This window comes from Melozone crissalis, unplaced genomic scaffold (genome assembly GCF_028551555.1).
Source record: "Melozone crissalis strain CALT ecotype California unplaced genomic scaffold, PUWL_Pcris_2 ptg000016l_1, whole genome shotgun sequence".
NCBI classification, from domain to species: domain Eukaryota; kingdom Metazoa; phylum Chordata; class Aves; order Passeriformes; family Passerellidae; genus Melozone; species Melozone crissalis.
In genome coordinates, this window is record NW_026535794.1 from 23,211,445 (window position 1) to 23,234,432 (window position 22,988).

Consider the following 22,988-nt stretch of genomic DNA (forward strand, 5'->3'; position numbering starts at 1 on the left):
CCCTCGCAAAAGGGCGTCACACCAAACGAAGCAGGGAGCGAAAAAGGCCCCGTGTATGTCAGATCCCGCCCTCCAGTGACTGCGGACAAGCAGCACCCACAGCCAGCCGCTCACCCCGCCCCACGAGAGCAATGAAGGCGCGGCCCGGCCGTGGCCCGCCCGCTTCCAGCAGGGCCGCGCCCCGCCCGAGCCCGCTCCGCCCCGGGGCTGGCGGCGGCTGCGCGGGGCCGGGTCCCGGAGCGAGCGGGTTCTGTCCGCTGCTGTCCCGGCCATGGAGGCGGTGTGGCGGTGGCCGCTGTGGCTGCAGGGCCTGGCGCTTCTGTGGGGCCGCGCTATGGCGGGGCTGGAGCAGATCAGCACCACGGTTCCGCCGGCGCCGGCGCAGGGTAAGGAGGGGCGGGCGGCGCGGCGTCGCTCCCTTCGCTTCCCGTCCGTGCGCGGCTGCGGCCGTGCGGCCTTCCCGGGCGGGCCTGGCCGGGCAGAGCGGTGCGGCGGCGGACACGGGCTCGGGCTCGCCCCGAGGCCTGCAAGGGCCCAACGGCGCCATGAGGAGAGCTCGGGGCTTTCCGTGGTGCTATGTCCGGAGCGCCATGAGGAGAGCTCGGGGCTTGACGTGGTGCTGTGTCCGGAGCGGAGCGGTCCCGTGGGCCGGAGGGAACAGCCCGCTCCCGGCCGAAGGACGGGCTGATGTCGCTGGGGTTTGCTCGCCTGCGGGGCCCTGAGGGTGTCCCGACCTTGGCACAGACAGACAGCAGTCCAGAATCGCAGGATGGGGCAAGTTGGAAAGTACCACAGTGGTCTACTGGTCCAACGTCCCTTGCTCAAGCAGGGTGATCCTAGAACACACATTCGCCCGGATTTGTTCAGCCCTGGGTGATGGTGAGGAATGTGGCTCAGGAGAACCTGACGGAGGTGCTCATCCCTTCCTGTTCTGTTGGAATCATTTATCTCTTCGCTGCTTTTGGCAGGCAGCCGGTGAAACTTCTCCTCTGATTTAGTTGCCACCAACAGATTGACCACAAAGGTGTGTGTCAGGTTGGCTGACATCAAATGTGGGCATCTCAAGTGCACCTTTTTTTACTGAGATTTCATTACTTCAGTCAAAATTATTGCTTGTATCTAGGATTAGGGGGAAAAAAAAAGCTTAAATATTGTGATAAATGCTTGACCTTTTGGAATAAAAATAAGTATATAATCTCTGTATATTGGTTTTGTTTGTTTTTCTAGCATGTTCAGCGTTTTCCCTGAAGTCCTGTGAAGAATGTCTAAAAAATGTTTCGGTAAGGTTTTCAAAACTTTTTTGATTGCTAAGAATTTCCACTTTATATGAAATAAAACTGTTAGGCTTTCTTAGGCTGTTTGTTTCTCATTTAAGTGATAGAATCAACTGATGTGTTGCTTCCCATCTGTCACAGGTGATGCCAGCGAGCTTTCACTTTGCCAGGGTTGCTCCATGCTTTGGTCACTCAGGGTGTTTCTGTGCTCTGTCTGGAGAGGACACACCGAGTCCAGGCTTCCAGTGTCAGTGTGTGCTCAGGGCTTTTATAGCTCAGCTGAGCAAGTGGATCTTGCTGCTGCCTCAGACTCCATCTTCATTTTGTGCATAGCACTGTGTTAAATGTCCATCGAATAAACTCAGGCAGTTAAAATGCTTTGCTTTTCTTGTGTTGTGCTAATAATGCACAACATTTATTTGCTAATCAGTCCAAATAACCTGGAAGTGCCTTTCTCTAAAGATGCTGCAAGAAGTGCCTGTAACTGAGGCAGAGTATGCTGGTCCCTCCCCTGACTCTGTGCTGAAGACTGCCAGGCTAAGCCACTGTTGGTAGCAAAGTGTATTTCCAATGAGATTGTGATAAGGCAGACGTTTAAATGTTAGAATTTGTGTTTCTGTTCTTTGCTGAAGACTTGTTTAGCTCTACAAAAGTATTGTGATAAGCATGCAGAAGGCATTAGTCCCTGCAGAGCAGAAGTGAGAGATTATTTCAAATTCAATCTTCAGATATCGCTGAAAAGAAACATTTCAGGAGTCTTAAAGTTGCTTATAAGTTTCCATTACTGGAAAACCTTTTCACCAGGGAAGATTGAGACATATCTGAACTTACCTGCTTGTCTTATGCACATTTTGGTTTTAAGGGAAAAATATTAATTGAATTGTATTGATGATTGTATATTGTCAGATTCTTTTATCATTGAGAATGAGTCAACTGAAATATTTTCTTGTGCTTCAGCCCCTGCTCCAGCCAGTAGCTGTGTCAGGTATTGCCTTTTGGGTTAGTCATGTTTTCAGTAGTTAGATGCAGGAGTCTCCATCAGAGGGAAACAGCTGGCCTTTCTGGGCTCCCAGTTGTCACCAGCAGTGTGCAGTCATTTGGAGTAGAGGAGACCTCATGAGCCACCTAATCCAGCTTCCTACTCAAAACAGGGTCAGCATTATGTCCAGAGTTTAACAGTGACTTTTATTATGCCCCCTAGTAGTTATTATTCTTGAACTGTTAATTCTTATTAAATATTTGAACCAAAAAAAGCATATTCTCACTAGCATCCATAATTAAAAGGGCACAGTTTTTGCAAAGTGAATTCTCTTAGTTTTTTTTCTTGATGTGTTCCTTATGGGTGTGTTTAAATTGTACAGTCTGCCAACTACAAAATAGTAATATATTCTTCTTGTATCCACACTTTTCAAGAAAGCAGCATCTGCTACAGATGGTTTCCTTTGTATTTAATGTTTTGTAATCCATTAAGAGCAAGATAACAGGCTTTGTGTAATTGAGGATGTATGACAGAGATGTTCTTGATAGTACTGTTAGATAAAGCATAGTTCCTGGCTGAACTCTTTTTATAATGGATCCTAAAAAAACATGTCCTGTCAGAGATTCCTGTTGCTGGTATTCAAACCTATTTCAGTGTTTGGGTTGTGTGGTAAATGACTTCTGAAGAAGTATTTATTTTAACAGATGGAAACCAGAACCTAAGCTTGATGCTTAGAGATGGCTTCAGAAGCAGAAACGTTGTGCTGAATTTTATCTATAATACACATAAAACATGAAATTTTAAAAATATCCAGATATGTGACCATGTGCAATTAAGGCACACAGAGTACTTTGCAACTCAGACTGGATGAGGCTGTATCATTCATTACCTTGAAGAAAAAGTTCCTGTAGACTTTAAAGAATTCTTTACTATTTTCTTTCTGTTGATAATGAAATGCAAGGCTGAAGTAAGATTATAGGTGTGTTTTTTTTCCTTAAAGATATGAGGTGTTTTAAAATTCTGAACAGTCTTCAGTCTAATTTTGTATTTGTTAATTCCAGTATTTTTAAACCCAAAGTCATTTTACCTTCAAGTATGCAGAGTACCTCAATATGTTTCCAAATATTTTCAGGCTAGTATTACTTGTAAGTACAAAATGTTCTTATTCACCATTCAGTTTAGGTTTTACTGAGAAATTGCACAAGCCCTTCTATAGGCTGTAGAAGACAAAGCTCTTCCATTTCTCCAGTGTTACATTCACATGAGAAATCTGTCTTTGGAGTGGTGCACTCAATTGTTAATTGTTTTTGAAGATTAATAATTTGGGCTTTTTCTTGTTTCTTTTGCACAGTGCCTTTGGTGTTACACCAACAGCACATGCATTGATTACCCTGTGAGAAGTATTTTCCCACCGTCTTCATTGTGCTCTCTCTCAGATGCTCGATGGGGAGTTTGCTGGAGTAGGTACTAATTTTACTTTTGCTGTAGAGAATTATTTATGAGTATGATTTAAGTAAGCTTGCTGGAGCTGTTTCCTGATAATTTATTTGGAGGTGCAGGGTGAGGAGGCAGTGGTTATGCTTTGGAGCCATAGCCCCAGTCAGTGGAGGTATGGTGATGGAATGTCTTTAAAACATTTTTACTTTATTTAAAATTTCTGAAAGTGTTGGATGATTTGTCTAGATCCACAGTTCTAAAATATTCCAATGGCAGCAGTGAACCAATACCACATGAATAGAGTCACACAGAAATTCTTGAATGCTGTTTTTGCTTAAACAACTGAAATAACAGTGGAATTGATGGGTACCAAAGGCAATGTAGATAAGGTTTAAAAGGAGCATGCATGGTGCCACTGTGGGTTGTAATCCTGCATGGTGTAATTGTTCTTCAGTTTCCATTTGCTGTGCTTGTTTTACTACAAAATACACGACTGAGCATGTGCTGCCATCAGGGTGAAATATTTGGAGGTGTTTTTGTAATAATGTGTGTACAGATCTAGATTCAGACTAGACTGGAACAGAGACCACCTAAGGCATGGGAAAGCTTCTTGTGTGAAGCAAGAGTACAGCTTCAGTCCAGCAGAGCAAAGACTTGCTGCTTTCTGTGTGTTAGTGCATGGACAGCAGGAGGCTAAAGGACAAAAACAAGTGGGGTGAGCTATCAGTGACAATGCTGACTGGAGAAAGTTACCATGCTTAAGGCAGAGAGATTTTGCAGTAGTCTAAATTAGGGTAGCAGAAGTAGGAGATTGCTGTTAAAGTGGAGCATGCAAGTTTCTGAGCACTAGCACTTAATGACTGCTGCAGAGTGAGTAGATGAAAAAGTACAGGTGAATTTCATCAATTCTGTGTTCTTAGAGAAGGGCTTTGTGCTTTGTTTTCTGAGAACAGGCATTTGTACTTCAACTTTTGTTGGAGTTTTTTAGGGTATGTTAAGAATATAATTTCAGTGATAAAACTCACTTTTAAGAAAACTGGGCTTTTATTGTGACATTTTAGCAGACTTTTTTCTGGAAGTGTGGAGGGCTCACTGCTGCCAGTATCTGAGTACTTCACACAGCTGCTTGCTTCCTCCCTCTCTCCCATGGCCCCAGTGGGATGGAGGAAGAAAAAGGAACAAGAGCAGAAAACCTTGATAGAGATAAGGGCAGTTTAAAAAGGGAAGGAAAAGGAGGGAGAGGAAAAAACCACAATTTTTTTAACGCCCCCTCACAGGCAGACATGCTCAGCCAGTCCTCAGACAATCAGTGCCCATTGGAATTGGCTTTCCCCTTGGAAGCCAGTTCTGCCTTCCACTTTCCTGTCCTTTACCTCAGATTTTTTCCCTGACCATGACATTGGCTGGTGGCCAGTTTGGCTCAAGCATTCTGTCTGCATCCCCTCCTGACCTCTCTCACTCTCTTGCCTGTGTCCAGCCCTACTCACTGGGGGGAACAAAGGGAAGGGGGCAGGGGACAGGTGGGAAGATATTTTGGTGCTCTTCAAGCCTGTTCAGCAGCAGCTGAAACATTGGTGTGTTACCAGCATGTTTGAGCCAGAAATCCAAAATCCAGCATCAAATGAGCTGCTGTGAAGTAAGTTAACACTCTCAAACACACCAGGTAGAGAAACATGTTCTTTTCTACTGATACTCAGGGTGGTCTTGGCAGTTTACTGCTGCTGTGGAAATGGCTTCTGTGTTTTGTGCCATTTGTGTTTCTAGATTGGCTGTAGCTTAAACACAGAATGAAAGCTTCATGGTGGAGCACATTCTCCGTAAAAAAAAGTAGAAAAAAACCCCAAACCAAAACAACAAAAACACCCTCAAATATGCATTTCCTTAATAGGTTTTTTACAAATTTCAAGCAGCAATATGCAATGGGGTTATATGGTCTTATTGAGACTGTCCCAAACAAACACAGCAGGAAAATTAACTAACTTGTGAAGGTGGTGTTGATTTTTGTTTTTTTTTCTTTAAGCGAATAAAATTAAGAGATGAATGTTGTTCACCATTGCTGAAAATGAAGGTGAATAGTGCACCTTTCAAAGTAAAAAACAAATTACTGGCTTCCAGTTACAATTTTATATGAATTACATGTGTTGACAGATTATTAATCAGAGTGAAGAACAGTGTAATACAAAGTAGCTTAATTGTGTTGGGTGTTTTCGTGAATAGTAAGCAGATGAAATAGGTACTGTTGCCAGGACTGTAGACTGAAAACTGATGGTCTTTTCCCTCACTTTAATAGGTCCAAAAAAACCTTTTTTGCTTCAGTTAAGTACTATACTTTTGAAAGAAAAAATTTGTTTAAAACAATTTTTTTGAAAAATTCTTGCTTTATGGTATAAAGTGTATTTGTTTGTAACCTGTAGGGAAGAGACAGAATGAGAAATGTGGTTTTACTAAATGTCTGTTCAGTGTAGATTATGCATAATAGCAAAGTTTTAATGTGGTATACTGCATTTTATCTGGGGTAGCTCAACAGAATTGTGTTTTGCATATAGGGATGAAAAAGCATGTGGGAAGGAAGGGAAGAGTTATCAGAAAGATGAATGTTACTGGTGGAGTCTAACAAGCTGAATATATTCATGTTTTTCAGTAAACTTTGAGGCTTTGCTGATTGCTATGGCTGTGGTAGCTGGGCTCATTCTGGTGTCCCTCACAGTCTGCTGCTGTTACTGCTGTTACTGCAGAAGGCGTTCCAGGAGGAGGAGGTAAACATGGATTTGTTTTCTTTACCAACACTGGTCCTGGCCTTCCCTATCTACCTACAAGTTTTACTCTCCAGTACACTAAGAATATTTTCATTTGGAAGCAGCTTTGATCACTTTGCTTTATTTGTTTGAGAAAGATAGCAAGATAAGAGATATTTAGTGACAAGTAGTATGATACTGGAAATGATGCTGGAATGACACTAAAGTGATTTTTCGAGTGGTAACAGAGCTGATGTGTCTGACTTCAGGTAAGCTGTTGCTTCACACTTCTACCTTTTACACTTTCTTCTTAACATTGGACATGAAATCTTTCAGTGACCAAGTAAATCCTTGCTTCTTCTGATAATGCTGTAAATAATTTCTTTCAAGGCAAGCTCATGGTACAGCAAAAAAGGACCAGGTGAGTAGAAAGTAACTGAGCAACAATGTCCTATATGGCACTTGGTATCCATCTTTCAGAGTTGCTCTAGGATCTGTCAGTAGTCCCTATATAAGGGATTAACTGTCTTTGCCAATTCAAAAAGATATTCTACATGTAAGATGATACTTCTTTTTGCTGAGATACTAAGAATAATTTACTTATTTTCAAGGAAAGTAGTGCTGCAAAAATTAAATGTTCTTGAGATCTTGGAGAACTTGTAAAATTTTTTTTTAAACTGGCTTCTCTGCGTAGCAAATATTCTTAAAAGGAGGGAAGCAGTTGATGAGTAGCTACAATTGTCAGTGTGAAGTGGGACAGCACGACATGCTTCCCTTTATCAGTTAAAGTTTAAAAGCTTTCTGGACAGTGTAGTTTCAGCTACCTCTGTTCTTTTTGTCTTTCAGTACTTCTTGTATGAATAAAATGGGGACCTTATTTCTTCGTTTGAAATGATTCCTATAAATTTTTAAAATACCTTTGACTTGTTCCTGTTTGAGATTTGGTTTTGATTTTTTTAAAAGAACTTATGTAACTGTACATTGTTTAGTGCTGACCTTAAAGCCAGAGAAATATGGTACATCTGTGGCTTTAAAGAAGTGTGAAAATAATTGTAAATAACATCTCATTCCTTTCTTTCTTCCCTGGGAAAGAAGCATCTACCTGTTTGTTGGTATGCTGGTATAGCAAATCTGCCCTAGTGCAAAAATGAATACTCTTTAGCCCTGTGCTGATAAGCCCTGGAGATGTAAAGAACAGGTTTAGATCTTACATAAGATCTGCCAGCATCCTCTGCAGAACAACTGAGTAGGCCCCTGTAGCTGACATGTCAGCAAATAAAGCTTGAATCCTGTGAAAAGAGATACTTGTGCTGGACTTCAGTTTTAGTAGCTAAGTTGTCAATCAGTACTGTAACATCTAATTCTAAAAATAGAGGGTTAGTTGAGAGTCATCTTATGGCAAGACTCCAATGGTGTCAAGCTTAATCTTGTGACCCTTAGAGGATTTAAAGGTCTTGTCAATCTGGGGTCCAGCTTATTTCAGGAGGAGTCAGAATGTGTTATTACACTGAAGCCTGGTACATTATTTGCTTTAAGCCCAGTGGTTCTCAGCAGGAATTCTTTTGCTCTCTTCTTCCTTATTTTTGGGGACTCATTTTCCACAAAAGAAACTTTTTTTTTGTGGATAGGAGGAAGGAAGGGTTGTGGAAATGTAGTACTGGATCTGTTTAGCTGATTCTTTTTGAGATCTGAGCTCTCAGGTGTAACCTTGTTTTGCAGAAGTATCAGTGTTTCTTTAGGGAATTCTTAAGCTGAGGTGTTTAAGTGTTTGAAAAGCCTGAACTTAGGTTTTCCTTGAACACAGAGAATACTTCAGTGCATCAGCCCCCACATCAATAATGTAGTTGGCTCATCTGTGTCCATCCTACCACAGGAATTCTAGGAATATTGGTGCATAGTTTTGTTTTTTTATCCTGTGATTTTGGACTTCTTAGAGTCAATTCCTTGTACTTGACAGTTCTATGAACAGCTATTATTTGTGAAACTCCTTGTACTTGACAGTTCTATGAACAGCTATTATTTGTGAAACTCTACTAAATAGACTCTCAGGAACTTCTGTTGTCAACCATGTTTTTATTTGTACAATCTCAAACTTTCTGAATTTGGAAGAACAATTCATTCCAAGTATCCAGAAATCAGAAATTAATACTGTTTATTATAGGCAAGAAATGTATTTTCTGAATCATACATTAACATTTGATTTATTTGATGCTTTCATATTTTGCAACACCAATTGTGAAGATTATTGCATAGACATGAGGTCTCCAGTAAAGCAGTTTTACAGAAGGGTGCCCAAGAATGGGAGCTTTTAGTCATGCTGGACATGCTGATGTGGAGAATTGATTTGTTTTCCAAAAGAGTCTAACATTGTTTTCAAATCAAAGTGACCTGTTGCATGTGTTTCCTGCTCCCCCAAGATTTTTTTAATTCTTTAGGTGGAAAAAGCTGGGACTAAGAAATTTGTTTCTGAAACATTGTATGGATTCTGAAGTACTGGCTTGTATTGAAATAAATAAAATGTTGAGAGAGATATGTGGACTGTTTTGAGCACATGAAGGAATTGAGTTCATATTTCCAGAGCTGAATGTGTCTGAGTTTTGTGTATTGAAGTGTTTGACATGCTGTAATTTACCACTGGATGTCACTCTTGCTTAACTTGGGTCTTGGTGGCTGCAGATGTGTAGTAATGCTGCTCAGGTGTATTAATATTGTAAATATTCAGCTCAGACATCTTCAGAACTTTAATCCCTTCTGGAAGGTGATTAGCACCTGGCAGTTGTCCATTTACTAATTACTAATTAGCAAGCATGGCAGTTGTCCATTTACTAATCCTGAAGAATCATCATAAATTCTGTCAGGGAAGAACTAACAGAGAAATTGTTTGACATTTGCTTTAGAGTCCTACAAGTCTTACAGGGTCTGTCTAATGGTTAAGTGAAACTGAGCTTTCTGCAAGGCAGGACACAAAGCTAAAGTGCAGCAGAGAATTCAGTAGAGCAATCTGCACAAGCACAGCTCAGATGTACTGTGTAGGTTCAGCATTTCCCAGAATCACACAGCTGATGCTCAGGTAAATCCTTGCTCATTCCAGAACAGACTCATTTCCTGGGGGCAGCTTGAGATTGGATGGTAATGGTTGTTGGAAAGATAAATTGTTCTGGCATCAAAGGCTTATGAACCATCAGTCATCTTCCAAAGGACAACAATGTACTTAACTGTGCGCATGCAGAACAGTGATTCTTAAATGGGGTGTGACACATGGGGAAAAGGGCAGCTAGGAATCCTGCTTCTGGAACAGTCCACATCCTCTTCCTAAGGAGCTGTAAATAGTTCTGTGGAGGCTGAAGGACATATTACTGCAATGAGTAGAGCATTTGGATATTATAAAATGTGAAAGGATAATTACACAAACTTGTAAATGAAACTTACTCAGCTGTGAAATTTTACATGGCTATGAAGTAGTAAACAGTGATAGCTTTGCAACAAAGTTGCTTTTTCCTCCTCTTATGCTTTCCTTCCCTTATTTTTCTAACAGACTAGAGGAAGAAGAGGAGCAGATAGCTAGGAAGAGAGAAGAGAGAAGGCTAGAGTCTCTTCAGAGGTAAGTCTTGACAGCTTGATATATAGCTCTACACTTCCTGATGATGTAGGAGTATTCTGCCTTTCTAAGAAATACATGGAGTACTAAACAAAGAGGCATTGTGATATTAGGCATGACGGTGTCAGGTTTACAAAACAACTTTATTATGAGATTGGTGAACCTGATTAGGAGCTGTATTGCTGTAAATGAACAGAGAGCAAACAAGTTGATGCTCAGTGTGGCAAGTACTCTGAATGCTCTGTGCATCATTGCAAGGTGATGGCAAACATTATCCAAGAGGAGAACAGATGCAAATTTGTTTTCATAAACATCTGAATTTGTGAGCTGAAAGTGTCAGACTTGAATGTACATGAAAGGGTAAGAAATAGGTGTCCAATTCAGGAAGTATGCTCACTCACAGTTTCTCAGATAAGTTATGTTGACTATTTGCAATGGATCAGAAAAAAAGGGGAGTTCTCTACTTGTTAATCCAGTTGTAACTAGTCACAGCACAGTAGGCCAAATGCTAGTATGAATGTGATGTTTCTCCTATAATGCTTTTGTTTCTTTCTAAAGAGGAGGGATCCAGTCAGGAATATCAACAGTTTTTTGTATGCCAAAATCATGTGCCTTGTGGTGAAATGTACTTCCTTAATTATGCTGCTTTGTTCAGTTAAGACAGCACTTACCTTGTTGTAAAGCAAAGGCTTCTGACTATGTGCATAAAGGGATGATTGTGTTCTGTAACCTTTCCACTGTGATTTGTGTATCAGCCTGGTACAGTTAATCTGTAGGAAGTCTGATGCATCTGGAGTGTAAGGTGAGCTGTGCACACACCAAGCAAGTGGTGCAACCTAGAGCTAATATCAGCTCCATTCTTGAATTTAGCCTAGGAACAGAGATCACTGGGAGCAGGCTGCTCTGCCAGAATGATTGCTGCAGCCTTATTTAGAGCAGCATTCCTCTTTCCCAGCTTGTCTCAGGAGTGTGTCTGTGAAACAGAAACTGCTTTAATTGCAGGAGCTTAGCAGCAGCCCTGGGGTGTTTCCATGTTCTGAACATGCATACCAATTGTGTGTGTGGCTGGGGGTCATGGGAAAACACGAGGAGTAAGCCACTTCCAGCACCTAGAGCACCTCACCCTACCCACTGCCTGCTTCCTCTAAGACCTTTGGAGAATGAATTGCTACTGACAGGCTGTAGAACAAATTAATATTCTCAACAACCCATTTTTGACAAGCAGCCTGCAGAGGAAAACACTGCCTTGTACTGTGTAGTCCTTCCTTTCTGCTGTGAAGTTTTCACATAGTTTATGAAAATAGCTGAATAAATGTTCAGTTAAATATCAGATAAATGTTCAGATAAATATGGGAGGGAAATAGGCACAGCAATTGACCTTGTGTCTATCTGGCTTTGTTTTTTTCTTGTCATCTTACATGTTGTTTGTTTTTTCTGTGGGATACAGCTACTTCAAATATAGCTTATATCACCTCATGTATGGTTCATATCAGTTGGCAATGGAAGGTGAAGAGGACTAGCCTGAGCTTCATTTCATGATTCCATTAGTGAATGGTAAAAACAAAGCAAGGAGGCCCCAGTTCCATAGTGTTCCATGGAAATATTTTTTGTGGAAGGTTTAAGATGATTGCAGCACCTAGTATTTTCTGTCTTTCAGGTACACTGTAAAAGTCTGCTTTTTAAGTTTAATACTTGTTTGCATTGAAATTCAGTTAATTATGGATACTTTAGTGTTTCTTTGGAAGATGCATATTAAAGTGAAAAGGGTAATTATGTTGGCTTTCTACTTGTCTACACAAGGTTGAAAGTAGTTGTCAGTTTACTGAGAGGTTGAAAATCACTGGTTATGGTTTTAGTTTGCACTTACAGGGAGGGGCATAAAGAGGAGGATGTCTGGAATTCAAGTTTGGACTTAAAACAGGTATCTTATTGCATAGCTTTAGTCCTTTATTTGACTTTATCTCTAACATGGAAAATAATTTTTAAGTACAGCATTGAGTACTGAGTCTTTTTCTATACACTCAATTATTTACACCTTCAAATACATGGTATTTGTATTTTAGATTAGATTTATATAATTTATAAATAATTATTTATTTTAGATGTTTATAAACAAATGCTAAGCAATAAGATCTAGTGCCAAGTATAAATTGATAGAAGGAAGAACAAGGAGAGAGGCCAGGGAAAGAAAGGATGGCAGTTTATTTGTGAAGAACCAAGTATGGAAAAATTATTATGTGAATTGTTAGTATTGGGAAAAATACTTCCTCAGCTTATGGCAGTGGGGACAGCTTGCATGAGAAGCCAAGACTTCAGCATGTATAAGATGGAGTAATAGCAGGTATAAGATGGAGTAATAGCAGCAGTGTTAAGAAACAACCAGCTCAGAAGACTGAAGTGACTTGAGCTGATCATCATGTGAGATGTGGGTGGTACAGTAACTCTGGGTGGCTGATGCAGGGACTGCCTGTTCAGAGCTGTGTCTGGTTCCTCTGGGTTGATGTGTACCTAAGCCTTATTTACTGAGCAAGGATTTCCTCGTGGGTGAAGTGATGCCTGTCAGTTTGAATGTTTCACTGATATTAATGGTTTTACCCTTCAAACTAATTAGGTGTTTGGTGGTTTGTTTTGAACAGCCTAGGGAAGTATCCTAAAGCCTTTCTGAGGTTTAAAGCCTGCCCAGCTTGATTTTGCACCACCCCTTCTTAAGCAGGTGCTTTCTGAATTCAGAACTGATTCACACTGGCTGCTGAGGTTTCAGTAGCTGAAACTGCAGCAATGAGTCTTCATTACTTCAGACAGGATATGCAAAACAAGGAAGAAATGCTGTTAGTCCCACCTCTGATAAACTTGGTTTGAGCTCACAGACTATACAGTAGAAGGATTTAGCTCTATGTTGGAGAAGGCTGCTTTAAGCAGAATTTCTCTATTCTCTTCCTGAGATCCCTTGTCCCATATAATATCTTCCTGTTATGTACCACAGAAAGCAGAAATCCTGTTATCAGTTTATCTTCAGTGGGTAAATCTGTCTCCTCTTTTTTCTGTTCTCTTCAACGTCTCAATCCTGACTTTCTTCTTCTACATGAATTTAATTACCCTGACTCTCCAGCCTCTGTTAGTGCATTTTGGCCAGGTTGCTTTGTTTACTGTGCTGCCTGGGCTTAATAATGCAGGGAGATGTAAGGGACATGGGTGTCTCTGGGAAACAGTAGTGGAAGCTTTTGAGTCTGTCTGTCTTGTTTGGATTTTCTCATTGTGCTTTATCTGCATGCTTTCCCAGAAGTGCAATTGCTGGAAAAGGCTACTTCAGCCCTCAGCTCTGTAGGAAGCAGGATAATTGCTTCTGAGGACACACAGGGTCTGATTAGCAGTAGGAATTGTTTGGAGGTGGAATATGCATAGGGCAGATGGGATCTTTGGTGAATTAAGCTGTCAGTGCTTAGCAGCTTTCTGCTGAATACGTGCAAATTGGAATCCGGCAGAAGTCACAACTTGTCTAACTGGGTTGAATTTTGACAGCGGGTAGCAAAGGGTGTGGTTTTTTTTTAAAGTTTTTGTTAGAGGGACTTTTGTTTCCCAAATTCCATTTCTTGTTTCCTCAAGGTATATAGATCCTGGCTCATACTCATTAAGCAGTTGTGTTGTTTGTTTGTTTTTTAAAATAAGCAAAATAGATCCTTCCTTTGTAATATAGGAAAACTGTCTGATAAAAGATGGAATTTTTTCCATTTAAACATATTTCATTTTCCCCCCCTTCACCTTTGCAAAAGTGAAGGAGAAATTGACTCATCAGACAGTTGGTTTATGTGAATAATTTAAGTTTGGCAATATTAGATCCAGCCTTAAAAACATTCTTATGGTCAGACAGCATAAAAGCCAATTTATATTTAGCACAATGTTTTAATTTATTCTCTGCATGGATACCATGCAGGATTTTAGAAAGCAGTAGTTTTCACTTATACTTGCTGTACATCTTAAGCAAAATAGTAATACACCTTTTTTATCCTTTTAGAATTATTATATTGAATTAGTATTTCAAAGTATGTTCTGGGCAAAGCTAAGTTTTTACAATTATGCTCCCTGCTTGAAAGCATTAAGGAGTGTTCCAGTGTAGTGTAGTGCCTTTTTCTTATGTATAGATCAACACCTCAGTGTGAATGTGTGCATGTATGTGGATGCTTTACTCCTATATAGAAAAGAAAAGTGTTTCTTTTTATTGTCATACATCTTATGTTCGCACTAAATTCTGTTAATAAGAATTTATGGTAAGTCTTATAGACACAGAGTATGTAAATACTTACAAATGAAGTGTAAATAGAAAAATAATATATATATATATATATATATAATAAATATATAACTGCTAAGTGTGATTTTTATTTAAAATTGTTATGTGATTACTAATGCTAATGTAAAAAATGCTGATGTCCTTTTTGGATGTAATTATAGTTTGCTTACAGCTCAAAAGATTCTGAATGTTCTTCTGATGCCTTTATTTCTTGTAGGAAACATGAAAGAAAAATGAAGCATGATGAAATACGTAAGAAGTATGGTATGTGTCATCTTGTTTTGATACTCTGCCTAAGTTGATTCCTTTTTCCTAATGATGGATAAAATTCACAGCAGAAATAAGCTGCTTTATAAGCAGCAGAAGTAACCAAGCCCAGTTTTCTGCTGATGCCTGTCTTCTGACACCTGATTTTAGCATATTTGTGCTCCTGTTCTCTTCCTGCATTAACTGTCCAACTGGGCAAGAAGACAGTGTGCTTGGGATGGGCACTTAAATATATTGGTTAAAATAAGTGTTTTGTTCTGTCTGTTCCTAAGTAAGAAGACTGAATCTGAGGGCTTTTTTGTTTGTTATTGAATGTGATAAATCAGCCTACTTGAACTTTGCTGCTGGAGTCATGGCTATTGAAGGAAGAGAGACTGACTAGTAGATAGCAATCTTTTTAAATCAAGCTTGAAAAAGAAGGGTGGAGGATGCAGCCTAATGTAGGGATAAGTTATTTTTTTTCTTTGTTTTTAAGTGGAGCTATCCAGTTGTAGAATATCACATCACAAGACTGTAGGACCTGCTGTGTTGTGTAGGAGGCTCTTATTATGTAGGCTTGTCAGTGCTTGCACTTTTCATTTGATTTGTTCATAGGGTTAACAGTACTGTGTATTCAGAGACAGATCTGCTAAAACTCTGCTGCATTTTTTATTATGCAAATTGCACTAATGTCAGAGAAGGTGTTTCTAGGGGTCTGAACAATCACTCAAAGCTGTTAATTTTCATCCTCTTGTTAAACTGATTGGCAGAGTCTAGGAATGCCTTCATGAATCTGCAGCCTGCCCTTTGCCTGATGCAGAAGTGATACAGACAAACTCTGTAGGGAATTCTCTGCCTGGAGAACATTTGTAAAAGAATGATCCTTTGCTGGAATGGAGGAAAACTACACTGTGAAGCTTGAGCTACTGAGGAAAGAATGTTGTAGAAACTGGAAGTAATTTTTGTTAAACATCAGTTAAGGAAGTTGTTCTGTGGTATTTTACAGGATAATTAACCCTGTATCTCTACCACAGTTCAGTTTCAAGAGTTGTTTGAGTGGTTGACAACAATAGTCCAGATGTGAAAAAAGCAAACAAAATCCAAGCACAACATGAAACAATACAGGCTTTTTGTGATTATTTCTCCTTAGAAGAGACCTGACAGTCAATCTCAGCAAGTTGGAATCATTGGGAAAGATCTGGTGAAGCACTTAGGGCAATGGCTGTGTCCCCACAGTAACTTGCAGCACTCAGTGCAGATGGACCTTTGCATCTCTGGATGCAGCCCAGATGCAGTCTTGGGTGCAGAATTGCAGTTCCCATATCAGAGCCCTGCTCTGGGGTTCAGGGATGTGAAAGCTGCATCAGTTATGTTCTGCTTGTGGAACCAGTTCACTTGTCTCTGCATGGCCCTACATTTTACTGAAGACAGATGTCTGTTCAGTGCTCTACTTCCAGAGCCTTGTGGGGTGCTTTGCTGGATCTTGTTGGAGTACTTGAGTCCCCTGAAATTTAAAACTGTATAATGCAATGCCTTGAGAATGCAGACATCAAATTCAATAAATTAAGTATTGCTTGTAGCTATACTGCCCACAGTCATAGGAGAGCTAATATTTTTTTGCCTCCACTATCAATGAATAAATGAGAAACAAGTTCATTTTGTTCATTCACTTTCCATTAACACATTCATTGTGTTAATGGAAAGTGTTCCTACTTGTAAGAAGTCAGACTGCACTTCTTCTTGTACTTAGGTTTTGCAATGCAGCTTACCTGCCCAAGATTGCAATTGGACTATAAAACTTAAATTTTATTAGCAAATTTCCATATAAAGTTTATTGACAGGTTTGCTGTATTGCCAAAACAAATATTAATTTATATTATCAGATATATCAATTTAAGGCCTGGAATCTCATGATTAATTTTTGTGTTAAAGAAAAGATTTATCTCTCACATAATGTAATTAGAACATCCTTAAAGGATGTATGTAATTGAGGAAAAATTAAATACAAAATATGTATAAATTTTGAAATTCAAAAATATAATTGCTGTTGAATATAAGGGTTGCATTCTGATAATAGGCAAACGGTGGTCAGAATAATTCTGTGAGACTTGGGTCTTCTGTCACATTTTTTACTGTCTAGAAAATACAGATGTTAGCATATTAAACATAATCTAATAAAAATTGCTGCAAATAATTATGGAGGCACTAGATTATTTTGCACCCTTACAGACTGCAGAGAGGATTCTCACTTAAGCAGGCATGGATGAGTGGCAGAATGACAATGACTTGGTTAACCTGACTGTAGATAAAGATGATGATGCCCGAAATTTCAGTATTTGGTTGGCTTTAAGGGAATGCCTTTTCCCATTTCATCCCCAGCTTTCCATACCCCATTTAAATGGTAATTACACATTTATAATGCACTGCAGGTGGCACTCTAGCCACAATCCTTTGGGAGCATTGGAAGCAATAGAGAGCTTTAGCAGCCAGGAGTACGCACTTTCAATTGTTTCTTTGTTGCACAATTTGATAGTATTTTTCATTTGCTCACATATATGAATGCAATATGATTACACAAATTATATGTTGACTCTTAGGAAAAATTTAAAGTAGAATTCGGAGTACTTTGCAGCTTGTGTAGTACACAAAGGAACTACAATTTAATTCTTGCTGCATTTGCTTCCATTGTGTGTTCAGTATAGCATTAGTGAGAAGCCGCTTTATTATTTATTTATTTGAGGATTTTGCAAAGTATTAGTGGAAGGATTTTTTTCATTTAATTTTTGCAAAATGATAATCATTTCATTGCTTTAGTTCTGCAAAGGTTTTGAATAGCTATTTTAATGGTGTGTAATCCTCTCTGGTTTATTTTATGTAAGGCTTTGGTTTTTATATTCAGTAGTTTGTGACGGTAAATGTTTCTTCTGTTCAAGGCATATACTTTGCCTTCACCTTCTTTAGTGTTCTGAATGCAAGGCAGGAGAACCTTACATTGCCAAACACTGAAAGCTATTTAGTTTATTTGTTAAGAATTCAGTTGTTAATAACGGGGTCTAGAAATAAAGAGGAAAAGTTTAATAAGGGGTGAAGACATGCAGCAAACTAGGCTGGTTTTTTTGTTTTCAGCTATGCACAGTCTCTTACAAGTATTTCAGTTGTTAGTTCTCTTTTTGGGTAGTGTTGATACAGATATCAGCGGCTGGGAACATGCACAGTTAGTATACAATATAAATGAATATGCTGGAAAGAGGTAATAATTTCTTTTGACCATTGTTTTGTCATTTCATATTTATTAACATGCTTCATTATTTCCCATAAACCAGTGAAAGGTACTTGACTACTATACCTTTCAAATGTTTGAGTGTTTCATAGATACTGCTAAATAGCTCAAATACTAACCTCAAAATGAGGGTAAATAAAAGTAAGAACTTGTAAGTGACCTGTGTGCCAATATTCAAGTTCACCAGTGACATGCAATGAACTTGATTGCAAACAAGGCTCCTGAAGATGCAAACATCTGGTTTCTCTGAACCCCTGAGGGTAAATGACAACTTGGGTAGTGGCTCTCATGTCAGACAGGAAACAGTGGAGAGACGACTCCTGTCTGGTTGCAGGCAGCACCAGAGCTTCAGCTGGACCAGACGTGCTGCCCCATTAGCATGGGCTGCCAGCCCCTCAGAGTGGCACTGGCAGGGCAGCTGTGGCAGCTGACAGAAGGTTTTTGTCGTGCTCCTTCTTTTGTATGTCTCCCCATATAGTTTTTGTGCACTTACTGGAGCCTGATACTTCTTCAGTAAGAGTTGGTGCAAGTGATGAGCTGCTGTCTCACTCCTCTTACGTAAAATAATCTTATGATGTACTTAAAATTATGGGGATAAAAGAAATTTAACTGCTGGATACAGGCTTGAGAGCAAGGCTGAAAGCAAAGTGTATCAGGTATTGTAACCCCTGGTTATCGTCATTTGGAAGGAGGGCTTGCCATTTCTCTTGGAGTCCCTTTTTCCTGGGAGATCAGTTTCTGAAGTCAGAGCCAAAAATATTCCCACTAGATTGACCCATAGTTCTTAAAGCCTATTTAGTTTCAGTATTTTGGGATGAAACAGGTGAGAGTACTTTTAGTTAGGCATATTAATTCCTGATTGGTGTTGATTAGATCTGTTCATTCCTAAACATAATTCAGTAAAATTAAAGCAAGTAAAGTACTACTGGGAATGGCATATGGAATGAGAAGTAAAAATGACACATTGACTTGAAATATGAGGATTAGTTTTCTAAAATGGCTTTTAGCTGAGTGTTTTGGGACAGGGGAAGAGGAGAGTATATTCACTCCTCAGAATGATGTAGGAAAGGTTTATCAGGATTCTTACATGATCCTCTGGTTAATTTGAAATTGGCACTACTGGATGTAGAAAATCTTTTCCATTGGGTTTCAGCTGTTCAAGCTGTAAAGAACAGTATCTAGTGGTTTACTGTGCTGCTTTCAGACCTGTGAAGTGTTGAGTATGTGTCCTGAATGAAATAGCCAAAAACATAGTAAGCGCTTGCCGGACTCTACAGAGAAAAGTCTGCAGGCTGTGTTCATTTTGTCAGGCAATATGGTACCACCTCTTGCCACTTTGTGGAAAGCTTCTTGAAGTTAGGTGCATTTATTTGTAAATGGAGCTTCATGAGTGCAGGGAGTTTATGCAATGGCAATTGTAGTAAGAGTGGTAATTTCCAGTATTGATGCTGATTTTTGTTTTGTGTTTCAAAGGGGTGAAATACGGGAGTACTGCAATTTTTTTTTTTTTAATTGGACTACTCAGTTGTGTTTCAGGTAACCAAATATATTAGGAGCCAAATATCCTAACTGCCAAAGTATTACCAAGTCTGGAGGAAGGGTGGGAGTGGTGACAATCTGGGATGAAATAAATTTTTCTTCTCTCTTTGAGCTGGGGTGAAATTAATGCAGGAATATTACCTGAGAGCACTGAAGGTTGAATGGCAGGCCAAGGATAAGAGAGGATTTTTTTATTGTGTATTAGTTTACTTGACAGCTAGAATAGACATAGTGGACATCACAACTGCTTGTTTAAATGCATAAAAGGTAATACTAAAATCTGAGAAGTGACCACATTTTAGAAGCTTAAAAATATATAAATTTCAAAATCTGAAAATATTGTAGTTTATTTTTGGCAGTTATATCATCTAAGCACATTCTTTGTAAGCAAATACTTAATTTTTATTTATTTATTTATTTTTCCAAAAACAATTATAGAAATGGATAGTACCTCTGACACAAGGCACTATACCAGGTAAATAGACTATGTGTCGTGTTACCTGGCTGAAGATTTAAAGATGTTACTGGCTTACTCCTTGGACAAGTAAGCATCATATATATGAGGGATAGTTTGGATATTAACATTTTGCAAGTTGACTGCTTGTAATCTTGTTTATTTGAGTGATTATAGGACTTTTCATATTTATTCTTTATTCCAAATATTTACTGTTCCCTATTAGGTAGTTAGTGGCAGTAACTGATACAGTAATCAGCCCTGAGCAGTTGTGCTGCTTGACTGGCATCTTAAAATAACCTGGCAGTTAAAGGAAGCTCACCAGCTGCACAAGGTAGGCAATAGTGTAGTCTGCCTCCAGCACCATTAGGTTTTGACTTCCAGATAAAAATGTCAATGTTCAATATCTGTGTGCAGGTATGTGTGGAAAGAGGCATGGTGTGAAAAGGACTGAGAGTTCTTACAAGGTTTGGCAGTGACTAGAAATATTTTTTTTTCATTATTGTGAATCTGAACATTTGTGATTTGGAGTTGCTGGGCTCCCCTGTCCTCTGTCTCTGCACCTAGACAAATGAGCTGTGGAAGAGTCCTTGTTACACATCAGTAGAAAAACCTTGGCAGAAAAGATAGCAATAGTGTCCTGTCCTTTCACAACATAAGGTCAGCCTCTGCACTCTTACAGGACTCCTTTATTTTCAGTCTCCTGCCTACCCCAGGTTTAAAGTGTGGTTTAAAGTCTCTTTGAAATTATTTTCTGTGTGGAACAGCGGCTGCTCAGCTGACCTATACAGAGGATGCTCTGCATATCCAGGCACTCGGCGTAATTGGATGGCTTTGCAGTGCTTGCTGTGACAGTATTCTGGTATAAAGTCATTAAGAATCTTTGTGAGGGAAGCATACTGGAACTTGGATTAAGTGATGCTCTCGTTCTGGTCCCTGGTGGTTTTAGTGCACATAAGAAGTGATCTTCATTTTTTCTTAGAGATTATTGTCCTATTGCAGATAAGCTGTAAGTGGCTGAATGTGACAGATGGTTGGGTATAATTGAAGTAGAACTAAGTCAAAGTAGCAACATCTTACATTTTAAAAGGATGATGATCTTATAGTCACTTGCATTTATAAACTGGCCACTCAGAATCTGTTCTTCTTGAGACATCTCTATACTTGGATTTTTTTTCAACTTGACTCTCACAAGTGCATTTTTTGGGGTATACCTCACAGATGAGAAATGGTTTTTGTGTAATAATTTTACATAGAATAATGTTCTCTCCCTGCTAAATCACCAAATACTTACTCGTTGTTCTTATTGTCTGAGAAATAAGAGTGCTTAAGAACACTTCCAATTTATTATAATACTTGACTGTGGGTAATAGAGCAGCTATTACAAGAATTGCCTTTTGGATTTGTTACATGCAGTTACCAATAGCAGTGAAGTCAGTAACTCAGAGTTTTTCTGTAAAAAGAAAATGATAACTGTAGTCCTGTTTTGTTTTACAGGTCTTCTCCAGGATTCTGATAACCCTTACAGCAGATTTGAGAATGAATGAAGATGGGCACCTTCCACAAGAGCTGTACTCCAGAATCCAGGAAGACAGTTTGTTTTCATTAGCCCTTTGTGCTCTTTCACTTTTGTTTTTTTCTCTCCAAAGTGTTTTTTCCTAGTTGTAAAACTAGAAGCAGCTAAAGACTTTCTGAAATAACATGTTTCTATCTCCTACATGTATGGAACTAATTTACCATAAATGTTTTTTGTTATTGAAATGTTCACTGAAGTTTATCTTTCCTCTTCCTAAAATCTATATTTTATTACTTGACTTAGATGGTTAATAGTCACAATAGTGTGATTTTGAGTTCAGTCTTAACTGCTACTTAAAGCAATTGTTCTCATGTTCCTAAATAGAGATTTTATATATATATATATTTTTATATATATATATATATATATATATATAAAACAAAAAGCAACATGGAAGTACAGCTCCACATAGCAGAAGTAGTTGATGAAAAATACATCATTGCATTTTCTTGTGGGTGGAGATTCTTTTGCCTGGAAAAGCATCTTCCAAGAGTGTGATGTGTAAGGGCTGACAGAGAGGAGCATATTTGTCTTTGAATAATTAAATTCAGTTGTGGGAATGTTAATGTGTACTTCAAATACAGTTAGCAAAATTGGAGGAAGGTTGATCTTGAAACAAACATAGTTAGGTGTTCGTAATTTAAGAAACATCAGCCTGTGTGAGCACTTTCTTCTGCAAACTTCATGCATATTGAAAAAAAAATAGTATAAAGTTGCCCAGATTCTGCAGTTTTCCAGGGCTGACCCTGGCCAGCAGCTGAAGCACTGCCCAGCTGCTTCCTCCCTCCCTTGGGGGGATGCAGGAGAGAATGGGAGCAGCAAAGGGTTAAGATAAAGGCACAGTAAGAAAAGGAGAGGAGAGTAGAGGGAACAAATTCTGCCAAGGCAATTGGCACCTCCTAGAAGCAGACCTCTGCCCAGCCTCCCCTCCAGTTGTCTTGGTGAGCCTGGAATTGGGTCAGTTTGGGTCAGTTTTGGCCAGCTGTGCCAACTGTGTCCTCTCCCAGCTTCTTGCTCCCCCCTGGCCTAGTTGCTGGAGCAAGCAGAGTGGGGGAAAATGAAACCTGGATGCTGTGCAAGCAATGCTCAGCAAAAGCCAAAGCACTGGTGTGTTACCAGCACTATTGTTGCCACAAATCCAAAGCAAAGCAGCACCATAAGGGCTGCTGTGAAGAAAGTTACCTCAGTCCCTGCCAGAGCCAGTACAATAAGAAGGCAGTATTTTTTTTAACCTTTTATTGTTCTTTTGATATTTCCATAATGTGATTTATTTCCTGTCTTACTTTTCATAGAGGTATTTCCTGGAGCATTATTAGTAGCTTACCAATATGATGTGACAAGCAAAGAGCTCTTCTGTCTCCCCAGTCTAATTGTATGTTCCTGTTTATTCTGCACACTTTAAAGCACCTCCCTTGCTGTATATTATCTATTAAACAAATGTACAGTATTGAAGATGTTTGTTATTTTTTGTCCACATTCCTAAAATAAACTCTTTAACATCTTGAATATGATTCTGTTTACTTCTATTGTTCCGTACTATTTTAAATTAACTTGGTTTAAAGGAAGTTTCTAAGTATGACTT

The 22,988-nt window shown here is 39.2% G+C and overlaps 1 protein-coding gene across 1 annotated transcript; it reads left to right on the top strand.

Moving 5' to 3' along the window:
- Positions 1–207: 207 nt before the first annotated feature.
- LOC128935746 (pituitary tumor-transforming gene 1 protein-interacting protein-like) lies at positions 208–21,770 on the top strand. The gene is made up of 7 exons (XM_054274263.1): positions 208–386; positions 1,228–1,280; positions 3,605–3,713; positions 6,332–6,446; positions 9,961–10,026; positions 14,529–14,575; positions 21,328–21,770. The coding sequence occupies exons 1-7, from the start codon at positions 272–274 to the stop codon at positions 21,375–21,377; spliced, it is 555 nt and encodes a 184-aa protein (XP_054130238.1). The 5' UTR covers positions 208–271; the 3' UTR covers positions 21,378–21,770.
- The last annotated feature ends 1,218 nt before the right edge of the window (positions 21,771–22,988 follow it).